At 41.2% G+C, this 16,378-nt stretch overlaps 1 protein-coding gene across 1 annotated transcript in view; it reads left to right on the top strand.

Moving 5' to 3' along the window:
* Positions 1-16,378, top strand: part of LOC310648908 (sodium channel protein type 5 subunit alpha-like) — a gene marked incomplete at its 3' end in the record, with an annotated part of 422,981 nt that overhangs the window by 82,786 nt on the left and 323,817 nt on the right. The window contains 1 exon segment of the mRNA XM_083377037.1: positions 2,078-2,211. Within this exon segment, the coding sequence (XP_083233163.1) occupies positions 2,078-2,211 (134 nt within the window).

The following is a 16,378-nucleotide window of genomic DNA, read 5'->3' as shown; positions in this document are numbered from 1 at the left end:
GAGATTTGTTAAGTGTGAATTTTGCCCCATTTTAATGACCTTTCTTGCCACAGTTGTTAAGTGAATCCTCCCCAGCTGTTAAAGTTAGTTACTTGGTTGTTAAATGAATCTGGCTTCCCCACTGACTTTGCTTGTCAAAAATTGGCAAACGGTGATCGCATGACCCAGGGAACTCTGCAACTGTCATAAATACGAGTCAGTTGCCAAGCATCTGAATTTTGATCATGTGACCACGGACACGTTGCAATGGTCATAAGTGTGGAAAACTGTCATAAGTCCCTTTTTTCAATGCCGTTGTAACTTCGGTCTCTAAATGAATTTGAGGACTATCCGTATGTATAGCTCAGGGTTAAATGCTCTGAACTTTGTTGTTTGCCTTGCAGCATTTCATTACCCCGCTAGCTAACACCAGTGTTAGTGAGTGTGGAGTTTGCTCACTGTTTATTCAGATAGCTTGTATATTATTTAGAAAAGTTTATATACCAAGCAGGGCTGTAGTTTTTCCTTGATCGGGATATTGTTCTCTGCTTGCTTGTCTGTGTATATCTCTGTTTATCTGGGTGTGGATGCTGGAAAGGAAATGTTCTTTTTTCCTTCTTGGTTTTTTGTTGTTGTGAACTTTGAATAGTGTGTAAACATGGTTTATTTCTATATGGCTGTTGATGGCTGATTTTTCTGAATGGCTTCCAGGAATTTCCTAACATTCTGGGATTTGGCTTGATGTAGGATGCTACCAATTTTCCAGTTAGCGAGGAGTATATGTTTGGGCTGCCTACACATGAAATAATTGTGATCTTCCTTTTCCCCCCAAGGCATTTTGCTATACACAATGAGTAATATACGTTATGTGATAGCCGTAGCAAGAATAGCTGAACAAAGCTAGAGAGATTCCTAGAAGCTGATCAATTCTCATTGCTGGCTAGCAATAAATCTATAAAAAAAAACACAGTTTCTATGCGAGAAACATTTTGGCGGGGTAACGAATGCTGCAAGCTTTGTTGAATTATAGAGCAAAGTGCAGAAAAGTTTCCTCTTTCAAAGATCACTTTACTAGGCAGATTTGATTACATTTCAGTAGATCATGCGTTTCCCCCAGCCATATAAATTTAGTGATGTCTATGCTTGTTGGGTCTTTGCTCTCTACTCACTTTTTAAAGGCATAGCTGGACTTTTATGTTAAAACACTGGAAAAAAACAAAGCTTAAACTGGAGTTTTAAAGGGGTATTATCTGAAAGGTCAATTCATTTTTTTTAAAAGATGACGTGAAAGTTATGGTCCAGGAAATCTTCCTTCTTGCTTTGGAGGTGATAATAAGCATCTGGGTTACTGTGATGAAAAGTAATTGAAAAGGGGAACTGAGCAACCCCTATTTATTATCTCTCTCTCTATTATCTCTCTCTCTATTATAGCTCTCTCTTTATCTCTGTTTTTCTGTTTATTCTCTCTCTCTCTGTTTCTCTTTATCTCTCTCTCTGTTTCTCTGTCTCTCTCGCTCGCTTTTTATCTCTCTTTCTCTCTTTCTCTAACTCTAAAATAAATTTATAATTTTTATTTTTATATATATGCAACAATCCTCTAGGTAGCACAGTCAGAATAATGGCAGCCATGCCTCTGCTTGTTCATTTTGCTGATAAAACATTCAATTGTGCTTTTGTGTATAAATATTTATCCTGGTAGCTAAACCTCACTTTCAGAAAGAACAATATGAACTGTATGTTGACTGGAAAATAATGTCTAGTTTGTTTTTTTACAAGTAGCATGATGTACAGTAACTTAAACTCATATCTAACTAAATGTGTTGATTCCTTGCACTCCAAGAAAAAGTTGTGGCTACTTTAAGAGTTGTAATAACTTTAATGAGTGGTTTCTTTAAAGTAGCAACACCTTTCTTTTTTTACCCTAATTCAACTAGAAGCCTAAAAACAGTCTGGCTGTTTTAATAAACAGCATAGAGGTTTTGGGGGACATTTGAAGCACTGAATAATTTCTGAAGAAATAGAAATAACTCTTGCTTGCGTAATGTGAGATTTTAATCCAGACCTTAATATTTGTTTATCTTCTCCTTTGTTTTTTCAGACATTTATAGTACTGAACAAAGGGAAGACGATCTTTCGATTCAGTGCCACTCCTGCCTTGTACATTCTTAGTCCTTTTCATCGAATCAGAAGAATAGCAATTAAAATTCTGGTACATTCATATCCTTTTTGCCTGTTTATTTCCTGACCAATGTAGTTAGAATAACAGAATAACAGAATTGGAAGGGACCTTGGAGGTCATCTAGTCCAACCCCCTGCTCAGGCATGAAACCCTATACCATTTCAGACAAATGGTTGACCAGTCTCTTCTTAAAAACTTCCAGTGTTGGAGCATTCACAACTTCTAGTGGCAGGTTGTTCCACTGATCAATTGTTCTCACTGTCAAGAAGTTTCTCCTTAGTTCTTGGTTGCTTCTCTCCTTGATTATTTTCCATCTGTTGCTTCTTGTCCTGCCTTCGGGCGCTTTGGAGAATAGCTTTACTCCCTCTCCTTTGGGGCAGCCCCTGAGATACTGGAAGACTGCTATCACGTTCCCCCCTCGTCCTTCTCTTCATTTCATTAGTCACTGAATAGTAACAAGTCATATGAACTTCATTGAATTGGTTGCTCTTATTTATTTAGAGCTGGGTCTTGAGGGTGTCTTCCAAATATTTTGAAATATAGCTCCAAGATTTTTTTTTTACTTTCACAGACTCAGTCACAGATCAGAGATTATAGAAACTGTAATCCAAAACATCTGGAAGACACCATATTGCTTCCTTCTGCTCTTCTTCTAAATATATTCATATTTGCTGACTGTTAGACATTAAAGACCTTTTTTGGGGAGAAGGAGGTATATTAAATGAAACAAAATCAATTCTATAAATCAAGAGAGCTGAATTTTTTAAAAACTTGCATACATAATAGAAGTTGAACACTTTGAATATTTTTCCCTTTATTTTGCATAATACCCTTTTTCAGATTCCTTTTTATTTTGCATAATTTGTTATGCTATGCTTATCATGGGAAGGAACCATTTTTAACCATCAAATATTGTGCACCCAAGGTGGGAGCCATAGGGGTGTGATTCAAAAAATAAGTCTGATCGTTGAGTTCCTGCGAGCATATTTATTTTTATTCATTAACTCTTCAGACTTTGAAAAGGTTAAAAAAATGGATGTGCTTTTGGTTTAAAAGAATGCTTAAATAGAGCGGGAGTTGTAATCTATGTCGGCTAACTTATTATGCACTGGATTTATGCATATATGTTAATTTTTAATTTTTGAAGCACGAATAATTTTTGAAGAATGCGCACAAAGCCTGTTTAAACCTTGTCTATTTGCTTGTCATGAGTGAACATAATAAATGGGTAAGTGTGTATTTAATTTTTGTTTTTTAAATGAGTGACCTATACTTTTAAAAACAGATCAACTCCCACAACTGCAAGAGATGCAGCTTTTCCTGATAAAGTGACACAAAGAGAATGTATTTCAATTATGCACTGATGAAGCTGTTAGCTATATTGTATTCTGAAATTTAATGAAGTCTCTTGTGTTGAATTATACATTTTGCTGCTTCTTTTTTTTATATCCTGAGATTGTTGAACAGAAAAAAATACCTATCCAGACTCTATCCTATAAGTTATTAGTGGAACTAGGTTATGGTGCCCAGCAGGTACTTGAAATAGATGCTATAATACAATGGATAATTTTGGTTTTTCATAATGTTCTTCTGATTCCAGTTTGCACACCATGCATTGGACTATATTTTTTGCCTTATATGCTGGTTTACCCAATCTCATGGCTAGTTTATGGGTCAGTGTGTCATATGCATCCAGAGACCAAGGTTAACTTAATTGAGGTTAAGCCAGAATTGAGAACAATTGTTGAGAACAGTGGTTGTGAACAGTCTATTATTAAATCCAACTATAATCTGACTTTGCATAAGGAAGCTTCTAGCTAGCTTGTCTTCTTCAAATGTCCAATCAGTGGTCGTCTGATAGGCCCCACCTATCATTATAAGCAGGCCAGACAAAACTGCAACCTGGGAATCCCCTGGTTTTTTTTAAAAACCAGGTCAGAGTCAAGGGGTGCATTCGCCCAAAACATAAGACTTGCTTTGTTATAAAGAAATGAGCCTATTTTGGGTCAGTAACAAAGCAAAGAGAATGAAACTCAAATACTTTGGCCACCTAATGAGAAGGAAGGATTCACTGGAGAAGAGCCTAATGCTGGGAAAGATTGAGGGCAGTAGAAGAAGGGGACGACAGAGAATGAGGTGGCTGGATGGAGTCACTGAAGCAGTAGGCGTGAGCTTAAATGGACTCCAGAAGATGGTAGAGGACAGGAAGGCCTGGAGGAACGTTGTGTTCTGTACCAGCCTGCTACCGGCCCTGCAGAAAAGGCAGGGACAACCCCTTTACAAATGGCAAGAGGCTGGAATTAAGCCTGCCAAATTTATTAAGATAAAACAGAGCAAAACAAGACACCAACCATGAAACAGGAGCTATGAAACAGGAACTAATCAAGCGGTTGCCTTCAGCAAACCAGCCCTCCCACGCATTCCCCTTTTATACAGTTCAGGGCGTGGCTTTTCTCTGCCTCCTTCCGAGGTGCCCCATTGCCTTCTTCTGTTTACTCCTGATTGACTGCCTCCTGCGTCGGGCGTCCTTGAACAGGGCCAACTGTGGGTCATCTTCATCCACGCTGTCAGGCTCACACAGCTGGGTCATCGTCGTGACCAGGTGGGAGGGGCCTGGCTGAGGGCTCTCATCAGCAAGATCTTCAACCCCCTCAGCAAGCTCTTCAACACCCCCCTCCTCCTCCTCTGAGTCGTCCGACCCAACTGCCGAACCCACAGGCTGACCCTGAATCACAACACGTTGTCCATAGGGTCGCAATGGGTCGGACATGACTTTGCAGCTAACAACATATTGTATGAACCCCTAGAACAGGATGATGTATATTATGAGATGCAGCTCCTGAATATTAGGCCTGTGTGATTACAGGTTGTCCTTGACTTACAACCATTTGCTTAGTCACTGAAGTTACCACAGCACTGAAAAAAGTGAACCTGTGACTGCTTTTCACACTGTTGCAGCATCCCCATGGTCACGTGAAAAGTTTAATGTTTCGTAACTGGCTCATCTTTCTGACAGTTGCAGTGTCCCAGGGTCATGTGATCCCCTCTTATGACCGTTCTACAAGCAAAGTTAATGGGGGAGAGCCAGATTCACTTAATCACTCACTTAATAACTACAGTGATGCATTTAACGGCAAGTAAGGTCGTAAAATGAGGCAAAAATCACACAACCACCGTATTTCTTAACAGAAATTTTGGCCTCAACTGGGGTCATAAGTCGAGGACTACCTGTGCTATTAGCTTCAGCAGAGGGCTTCAGGATATGGTGGGTTTGTTTTGATTTACTTTGCTGATCCAAAGAGTCCACCTAGTTTTACCCTCATAAAAGCAATTAGGGTGATCCTGAACTCCTTAGCTTTAGTGCTATGGGGGAATTGTACTTTTATTTTTGCCCAATGCTTCCAACATGCCTGAATCTCAGGTTACTTTCTGCCATGCCCTAGATAGGTGACTCGATAGAACGGAATGGAACAGAACAGAACCGAACCGAATAGAATAACAGAGTTGTAAGGGACCTTGGAGGTCTTCTAGTCCAACCCCCTGCTCAGTCAAGAAACCCTATAACATTTCAGACACCAGTCTCTTCTTTAAAACTTCCAGTGCTGGAGCATTCACAGCTTCTGGAGGCAGGTTGTTCCACTATTTAATTGTTCTGTCAGGAAGTTTCTCCTTAGTTCTAGGTTGCTTCTCTCCATGATTAGTTTCCATCCATTGCTGGAAATCAGATGATCTGATCTGGTCATTTGGAGAAGAGGAGCTAGTTAGAAGCTTCCTTATGCTAAGTCAGATTATATTTGGATTTAAGAACCAGTGGTTCTGAACAGTCTATTATTAAATCCAAATATAATCTGATTTACCATAAGGAAATTTCTAACTAGCTCGTCTTCTCCAAATGACCAAATCAGCTTCTGAGGTCTTTCCCAAGTTGCATGGATTGCAGGCTAACTCTGCTCACTGCCAGGAGTTCGATCCTGATGGGGCTCATGGTTGACTCAGCCTTCCATCCTTCTGAGGTCGATAAAATGAGGACCCAGATTGTTAGGGGGTGGGGCAACAGGCTGACTCTGTAAACCACTGACTCTGTAAACCACAGTAAAGCACTGTGAGGCGGTATATGAGTCTCTCTTGCTCTCTCTGTCTCTCTCTCTGTCTCTCTCTCTGTCTCTCTCTCTCTCTCTCTCTCTCTCTCTCTCTCTCTGTCTCTGTCTCTGTCTCTCTCTCTCTCTCTCTCTCTCTGAATGAATCAATCTAAATGAGGACCCAGATTGTTTGGAGCATTAGGCTGACTCTGTAAACTGCATAGAGAGGGCTGTAAAGCACTGTGAAGCGGTATATAAGTGCTATTGTGCTCTCTCTCTCTCTCTCTCTCTCTCTCTCTCTCTCTCTCTCTCTGAATGAATCTAAATGAGGACCCAGATTGTTGGGGGGCTGGGCAATAGGCTGACTGTAAACCGCTCAGAGAGGGCTGTGAAGCACTGTGAAGCGGTATATAAGTCTAGATGCTATTCTCTCTCTCTCTCTCTCTCTCTCTCTCTCTCTCTCTCTCTCTCTCTCTCTCTCTCTCTCTCTCTCTCTCTCTGAATGAATCTAAATGAGGACCCAGATTGTTGGGGGGCTGGGCAATAGGCTGACTGTAAACCGCTCAGAGAGGGCTGTGAAGCACTGTGAAGCGGTATATAAGTCTAGATGCTATTTCTCTCTCTCTCTCTCTCTCTCTCTCTCTCTCTCTCTCTCTCTCTCTCTCTCTCTCTCAATGAATCTAAATGAGGACCCAGATTGTTGGGGGGCTGGGCAATAGGCTGACTGTAAACCGCTCAGAGAGGGCTGCAAAGCACTGAGAAGCGGTATATAAGTCTAGATGCTATTTCTATCTATGTATCTCTCTGTCTCTGTCTCTTTCTCTCTCTCTCTCTCTCTCTATCTGAATGAATCTAAATGAGGACCCAGATTGTTGGGGGGGGGCGAGGGGAGCAACAGGCTGACTCTTGAAACCTCTCAGAGAGGGCTGTAAAGCACTGTGAAGCGGTATATAAGTCCAAGTGCTGTTGAGATTTTATTGGGGATCTGTAGCAGCAGATCAAAACTCCTTATTCATCTTCAGACCCCCAATGTGTCACCAATAAAGACCTTGCAGTTGCTGGTTAGCAGTTTCCTTTCATGGCTGACTTTGGTTTTCTTGCCTCGAAACTCAAAGAACCCCGGTGAGCATGGACCAGGGTAAGCGCATATGCATAAATGTAGAGTTGCTGCAAACACATTGCTCACAGTTTAAGTTCCATTTTTGTAAGGATTATGAAATGTAACATATGTAATCCTCGACTTACAACCATTTGTTTAGTAAGTGTTCAAAGATACAACGGCAGTAAAAAAATAGAGAGTTACGACTTTTTCCACATTTACCGCCGTTGTAGCCTCCCCATGGTCATGTGATCAAAATTCAGATGCTCGGTAACTGGCATGTACATATGACGGTTGCACTGTCCCTTTTATAAACTTCTGACAAGCAAAATCCATGGGGAAGCCAGATTCACTTAACAACCAGGTTACTAACTTAACAATTGCAGTGATTCACTTAACAACCGTGGCAAGAAAGTTCATAAAATGGGGCAAAAATCACTTAACTGTCTTGCTTAGCCAGATAAATTATGGCCATAAGTTGAGGACTCAACTGTGGTCGTAAGTCGAAGACTACCTGTGCAGTGCTGTAAGGGTAAAGTGGATATGGTTACCATTTCACATTTTCTGCAGACAATTCAGCTTTTCAGAGGTAAGTTCAGACCAGCAGTTCTTTGAGAGAAGATTGGGGATGTTGTCTTGCAGCTAAAGATTAGACAAAGAGATATTAAGATATCTTATCCCTTATCAGTTTCGAAAGGAAGTGATTTTCAGGCCTTATTGCGTAATTGAGCACCTAACTGGATGTGTTTCTCTTTTGTGAGTTCAATACAAACAAGAATTGTCCCACTTTTGTGATATAGCTAGCTGAACTTAGAGGATCCTAAAAGTAAAACAGGGTTGAATCTGTGGGGTCCTTGATGTTCTCCGAGCTTGGCGATTTTCTTGCAGATGTTTCATTACCAAACCAGGTAACATCATCAGTGCACCTAATTCACTACCTACTTAAATACTGTAACATCTGCAAGAAAATAGCTAAGCTCAGAGACCAACAAGGACACTAAAATTCAACCTTAAGCTACAAATATTCTCTTCTATCAGTAAGGTTGTAGGATAGCCTGAGGGAAACAATTCTAGAAGAAGACATGTCTAACAATTTCATGTTTCTATCACAAAAAGGGAGTTGAGTTTTAATTTGTACATAAAAAAAAATGCAACATACTTGACATTATGCACTAGAATTATTTACATGTTAAGATTAGTCATTTCCCACCCTGGAGCCTTTATGCCAGCCTAAAATTCAGATCTAAGAATTAGATGCAAAGGCAGTCCAGAATAATTTAGCCACCCCAATATCAAGCTAAGAACTGCTGGATAAGAGTTGCACTGTAAGCAAAGAGGCAGAAGCTTTTTGGAAGATGGTTTGCATAGTTGAGCTGAAGGTCAGGTTTCTTGCTCCCAACTATATTCCTTGGCTACGAGTGAAGTACACCTTGTGACATTTCTTCACTGTTCTTGTGGGGCTGCTGTTTTTTTGCTATGTGGATGCTGTCAATGCAATAAGTCTTTAAGAACGTAAGGCCGAACAAATGTCATTTTCCCCTTGGGTTTCCAGGAAGAGTTTTCACTCCCTACATCCTGGAGGAATGTGTGGGTGGATTTATACCGACAGTTAGATATAGTTCTTCTATCTAGCTTGAAAACACGAACAATGCTAGGGTTGTACTCTGTGTGTGTGTGTGTGTGTGTGTGTGTGTGTGTGTGTGTATCTGAACAGAAAGCTTCTAAACTATGTTGCATCCTGCAATATCTAACGCACAGAGCTGCAGGCAAGAGACTAGATTTGATGGCTTAATTCAAGCAAGTGTGTACTTTACAAATTGGCTGAAACAGATTTATTAAAATGCATGTCCCCCATGACTCAGCAAAGCACGTGTCATGCTTCTGGTTCCCTTGATACTTGATCAAAAGACAGAGCTCACGCAGGATAAATGTGCATTTAATACATCTGCCTCATACTTCAAGAAACATTGAATCGACTTGAGATAGGACCAAGGCTTTTTTTTGTCATAGAACGCTGAGAACGGAGTTCTGGCACCTTTTTTGGATGGAACCTTGTAGGGTAGGCAAGGCATATCTGACATATCTGAGTTCCGGCACCTTTTTCTTTTACAAAAAAAGCACTGGATAGATACAGGGCTTTTTTTCTCATAGAACGCTCAGAACGGAGTTCCAGCACCTTTTTTGGATGGAACCTTGTAGGGTAGGCAAGGCAGGTTGTATGACATGTGTGAGTTCCGGCACCTTTTTCTTTTACAAAAAAAGCACTGGATAGGACCCTGGGGGGCGTGCCCTCATTAAATCAGCGACAAGTCAAAATCTCTTCTACGATATCTTTTCTTCTATGAGCAAACAATTTAAATTAAAAATCAAGCAAGGTTGCACGATTTCTCATGTGTTAAAACCAGGAAGGATAATTTATTTTGTTAATCGTGGGCATTTTAGTCCTACTTGTATTATTAGCCATATTAATCTTATCAAGACAAAGCAGATTTACTTATGTGCACATTGATGGCAGTACACAATTCACCGTGCTTCATGACTAATGGAGACAATAATATGACTCTATTCAGCAATTTTTCTGGCCCTTGTTATATCACCAAGCAGTGATATTCAAATACTTCAACATACCTTCACTAATGTAAAGTCTATAAAGCTGCTTTGCTAAAAAATAAAAGTAAAAACTGGAGGCAACTTGGCACATAATAACATGCTTGCATTTTTTTGTGTGTGCACAGAGGTAATCCTTGACTTATAACAGTTCATTTACTGACTGTTCAAATTTACCCCAACACTGAAAAACGTGACATGGCCGCTTTTCACACATAAGGCCGTTGCAGCATCCCCATGGTCACATGATCAAAATTCAGATGCTTGGGAACTGACTCACATTTATGACCGTTGCTGTGTCATGTGATCCCCTTTTGCGACCTTTTGACAAGCTGAGTCAATGGGGAAACCAGATTCACTTAACAACCATGTTACTAATTTAACAACTGAAGTGATTCACTTAACAACTGTGGCAAGGAAGGTCATAAAATGGAGCAAATCTCACTTAACAACTATGTCATTTAGTAATGGAAATTTTGTGTTCAATTGTGGTCGTAAGTCGAGGACTACCTGTATTCATCCCCTGCAACCGGATTTCCTTAGAGGAGAAATATTTCCACATTCTTCTGGGTTCGCTGGGAGTAGAGTGGGGTGGGGGCTGGATCTGAAAATATATGGAAACAAACCTTGATATTCCTTAATATTTTAAGCAAGGAGTTGTACCATTGGCTTAGTGAAAGATTTCCATGTTCTCATGTTTCTCTAGTTCAGTGTTTCTTCAACTATGGTCCTAGGACATCGGAAGACCCATCAGGATCTCTCAGGGCCTAGGAAATCCAAATTATTTGCCTGAAAAATAATAAAAAAATAAAATCCCAATTGTGAGAAGCAATAGTGCCATTGAATGCATTCATTTAAATTTTTAATTTTTGTTTCGTTTATTTATTTGTATTTACAAATAACCCAAGGTGGCGAACATATCCATCATATTTTCCTCCTCTTATTTTCCTCACAACAATCCTGTGAGGTCCGTTGGGCTGAGAGAGAGTCATTGACTCACCTAGCTAGCTTTCATGCCTAAGGCGGGACTAGAACTCACAGTCTTCTGGTGATTGGCCCAAAATCACCCAGATGGCTTTCATGCCTAAGGCGGGAGTAGAACTCACAGTCTTCTGGTGATTGGCCCAAAGTCACCCAGATGGCTTTCATGCCTAAGGCGGGAGTAGAACTCACAGTCTTCTGGTGATTGGCCCAAAGTCACCCAGATGGCTTTCATGCCTAAGGCGGGAGTAGAACTCACAGTCTTCTGGTGATTGGCCCAAAGTCACCCAGATGGCTTTCATGCCTAAGGCGGGGCTAGAACTCACAGTCTCCCGCTTTCTAGCAGGAGATACCATTTACCATTTTAATGTGGTAAATATCAGTAAATATAACCCATGCAAACAAAAACACTTTTGGGAGCCTCCATAACTTTTAAAAGTGGGAATGCCCTCTTGAAAAAAAAAAGATAAAGAAACACTGTTTTATTTCATTTAAAAATTCCCTTGGGCATATATTGGACAAGGAGATCTAATTCCAGATTAATTAACCCCTTAATTCTAGATTTACAAAGACTACTTGCAGTTAATCATCAGGGGATTACATGAACAGTCAGCCACAAAAGATCAATGTGAAACTTTCTCCTAGGAATGTTGGAGAATTATATCTCCTCTGACACCAGCCCTCTATTTAAGAACTATGGGTAGTCCTCAACTAATGACCATGACTGAGCTCAACATTTCTGTTGCTAAGTGAAATATTTGTTAAGTGGATTTGCCCCGTTTTATGACCTTTCTTGCCATGGTTGTTAAGGGAATTTGGCTTCCCCTTTGACTTTGCTTATCAGAAGGTCGCAAAAGGGGATCACGTGACCTCAGAACATTGCAGCCGTCATAAATGTGAGCCGGTTGCCAAGCCTCCAGTTTTGATCAAGTGACCATGGGGGTTGCTTGCAAAGTGTGAAGAACAATCCTAAGTCACTTTTTTTCAGTCCCGTTGTAACTTTGAACAGACACTCAATGAATTTGTTGTTAAGTCGTGGATCACCTGTAGTTTCTTGAGGCTTCTTGGCTCGTGAACAGGACAAGTTATGAAGAAATCAAAGTGACGGGCACCTGATTAAGTCATGATGCCACGGATACCATTGTTGCTTTGGCAATCGCTCGGGTCACAACATCCAGGGCAAGGAATGTGGTTTGCCTAGTGACGTCATGGTGCACAGGCTGTCATTTAGAACAGAATAGAATGGCAGAGCTGGAAAGGTCTTCTAGTCCAACCCCCTGCTCAGGCAGGAAATTCTATACCATTTCAGACAAACAGTTGTCTAATCTCTTCTTAAAAACCTCCGGTGTTGGAGCATTCACAACTTCAGGAAATTCCTCCTTAGTTCTAGGTTGCTTCTCTCCTTGATTAGTTCCCATCCGTTGCTTCTTGTCCTGCCTTCGGGCACTTTGGAAAATAGCTTGAATCTCTCCTCTTTGGGGCAGCCCCTGAGATACTGGAAGACTGTTCTCATGTCACCCCTGGTCCCCCTCTTCCTTCGTCTCCCCCTTGCAGATCCCATGTGATTACAGGGGAGGGATTATTATTCAAAAAGGTAAAGGTAAAGGTTCCCCCGCACATGCGTGCTAGTCGTTTTCGACTCTAGGGGCCGGTGCTCATCTCCGTTTCAAAGCCGAAGAGCCAGCGCTTGTCCGAGGTCGTCTCTGTGGTCATGTGGCCGGCATGACTAGACGCCAAAGGCGCACGGAACGCTGTTACCTTCCCACCGTAGTGGTCCCTATTTTTCTCCTTGCATTTTTATGTGCTTTCGAACTGCTAGGTTGGCAGAAGCTGGGACGAGTAACAGGCGCTCACTCTGTTACGCGGCACTCGGGATTCGACCCGCCAAACTGCCGACCTTCCGATCGACAAGCTCAGCGTCCTAACCCACTGAGCCACCGCGTCCCTTTTGATTATTATTTACCTGAATGCAAAAAAAGAGAGAGAAGCTCCATACAACAAAACATCTGCCGACTAATTCACAACAGCCAATATGCAGGTAGTCTTCGACTTACGAGCATTCATTTAGTGACCGTTCAAGGTTACAACAGCCCTGGAAAAAGTGACCTGTGACCGTTTTTCACACTTAGGATTGAATGCACAATCCGAATGGTCATGTGATCAAAATTCAAACTCTTGGCAACTGGGATGTACTTATGGCGGTTGCACCATCCCCAGGCAACGTCAGTGGGGAAGCCAGATTCACTTAACAACCTTGCTACTAACTTAACATCTGCAGTTATTCACTTAACAACTGTGGCCAGAAAGTTCGTAAAACAGGGCAAAACTCATTTAACAACTCTTTCGCTTAGCAACATAAATTTTGGGCTCACATGTGGTTGAGGAACACATATGCATATGTTTGGGATTTTAATCCTTACTTATCTCACACTGACAGTGCACAGGTTGCTGCTTTCTTCAAGACTACAGGAAGTATTGAGGGAGATGGGCATTTTTTTAAAATAATAATAATAATAATATGAAAAATGAATAAATAAAGCAAGCCTGGGAACTGCTCATGCCTGCCTTCCCAGCTTCAGGAAGAGGATTAGATCCAGTAATAAAGAATTTACAATAGCTTCCTTTTGACTGAATCATACATTTCAGTCAGACAGATAGAAGAGAATATTCATAGGTCAGGGGTCCTTGGTGTTCGGTGCTTTTCTTGCAGATGTTTCATGACCCAACTAGGTAACATCATCAGTGCTAAAAGGCTTTGCTCTCTTTATATGCAGTGCCCTGCCTTATCAGTGTGGGGTGGGAATGCTTTTGGTAGTTCCTTGATTAGGCTGTGGTTTACCATTAGCTTTTTTGTCTGGGTTGATAGTTCCTTGATTGCGGTATTGTTTACTTCTTAACTGATGGTCTATTATTAATCTTGTGTTAATCCCTACTCCTCTGAGTGTTGGTGGCTACCAACTCAGCAGAGCTGCAAGGGTCCCACATTACAGTGGTTGAGCTAAACCCGGTTAACAAATTTGCTGATGCTACGTAGCTGAAGGCAGCAGAAGTTTGCATCGACAGAAGCAGAGAGCCAGATATACCCCTCTCTCCGAATGGAAAAAAAAGTTGCTCATCTTCATCATTACTTAAAGCAGGGGGTTTCCAACCTGGCGACTTTAAGACTTGTGGACTTCAGCTTCCAGAATTCCCCAGCCAACATGCATTAAGATGGGTGGACTACAACTCCCAGAATTCCCCAGCCTGCTTTGCTTTGCTTTGCTTTGCTTTGCTCTGCTCTGCTCTGCTTTGCTTTGCTTTGCATGGCTTTGCATGGCTTTGCATGGCTTTGCTTCACATGGCTTGGCTTGGCTGGCTGGGGAATTCTGGGAGTTGAAGTCCACAAGTCTTAAAGTCACCAAGATTGGAGACACCCTGCCCTAAAGGGTAGCTTTGCTGCTCACCAGGCACCGATCAGGGTTTTATCTTTGTTTTTTTCCTGGCCACAAATGATCATCCTCACAAATGAAGAATTTTAAAAAATGGAATACTGAGTACCTGTAATCCTTGATTTACAACCATTTGTTTAGTGACCTTTCAGAGTTACAGTGGCACTGAAGAAGATGACTTATAACTAGTTTTCACACTTACGACTGTTGCAGCATTCCCCATGGTCACTTGATCATAACTTGGGTGCTTGGCAACTGGCATGAACTTAATGGCAGTTGCACTGTCCCAGGATCGTGGGATCACCATTTGTAACTTTCCTAGCCAGCTTCCAACAAGCGAAGTCAATGGGGAAAGCCAGATTCACTTAACAATCACACAATTCATTTAACAACGGCAGTGATTTGCTTAACAACAGTGCCAAAAGGATCACAAAATGGGGTCTTGCATAGCAAGGGAAATTATGGTCTTAAAACAAGGACTATCTCTTTCATTTTAGCTGGGTAACTGTAAAAAAACACTGACTGGTTCAATGTGGTGATGTGCTTAGAATTAATAATGGTGGGGAAATCTAACAATATTGTGGTAGTTGTCAACCCTTTAGGTAGGGCATGCAAAAAAGCAGGCATTAAGGATTCCAGGAATATGGCTTCTATGGTTGAATAAAAGGATCTTGAAAAATTTTACAGATTCCTTTCCGTTCCATGTTACAGAGAGCAAAATCAAGGATGGGTTATTTTAAGTATCTTTCTTAAGCTTCCCTCTGTCTCTGGACTATGTAATCATATTTTCCCCAAGGTCAGTTTTACATTTCCTTATATAGGTCCTGCATTCTGGTTCAGAAAGCTTGATACAGTGGCTTATGCTTCTCATGGAGTTATGATTTAATTTTATGACATTTGTCATGAAAGATTTAGGGGCTGTCAGATAGTGGACGGAGTATATTCTATTGGCTTGGAAGACAGGACTTGAACTAAGGAGATTGAATGGCAAGATGGAGGCTAAAACATACGATGAACATTTGCAGGAATTGGGTATGTCTAGTCTAGTGAAAAGAAGGGCCGGGGTGACATGACAACAGTGTTCCAATGTTTGAGGGGCTGCCCCAAAGAAGAGGGAGTCAAGCTATTCTCCAAAGCCCCTGAAGGCAGGACAATAAGCAACGGATGGAAACTAATCAAGGAGAGAAGCAACCTGGAACTAAGGAGGAATTTCCTAACAGTTAGAACAATTAATCAGTGGAACAACCTGCCTCCGGTAGTTGTGGGTACTCCATCACTGGAGGCTTTCAAGAAGAGACTGGATTACCATTATTATAAAACTTTTATTCATAAAACATGAAACTCAGTCAACTGAACACTCAAATTGACTGACAGTAATGGTTGACATGGGTTGCTGCCAGCATCCTAGGTATCAACCAGGTATCTCCTAGTTGATGAATAAATAATATTAATAATAATAATAATAATAATAATAATAATAATAATAATAATAATAATAATAATAATAATAGTAATAAAGTTGAAAGGGACCTTGGAGGTCAACTAGTACAACCCCCTGCTCAGGCAGGAAACCCTATGCCATTTCAGTCAAATGGCTGTCCAGTCTCTTCTTAAAAGCTTGGAGCATTCACCACTTCTGGTGGCAGGTTGTTCCACTGGTTAATTGTTCTAACTGTCAGGAAGTTTCTCCTTAGTTACAGGTTGCTTCTCTCCTTGATTAGCTTCCATCCATTGCTTCTTGTTCTGCCCTCAGGTGCTTTGGAAAATAGCTTGACTCCCTCTCCTTTATGGCAACTTCTGAGATATTGGAACACTGCTGTCATGTCACCCCTTGTCCTTCTCTTCATTAAAGTAGACATACCCAATTCCAGCAACCGTTCCTTATACGTTTTAGCCTCCAGTCCCCTAATCATCTTTGTTGTTCTTCTCTGCACTCTTTCTAGAGTCTTAACATTTCTCCCAAATGTTATAGGGCCGTGGTGGCGAGCCTATGGCACAGGTTCCAAAGGTGGCACGCAGAGCCGTC

This window comes from Vipera ursinii, assembly GCF_947247035.1.
Source record: "Vipera ursinii genome assembly, chromosome: Z".
Classification (NCBI taxonomy): domain Eukaryota; kingdom Metazoa; phylum Chordata; class Lepidosauria; order Squamata; family Viperidae; genus Vipera; species Vipera ursinii.
This window is presented reverse-complemented; position numbering and strand designations above follow the sequence as displayed.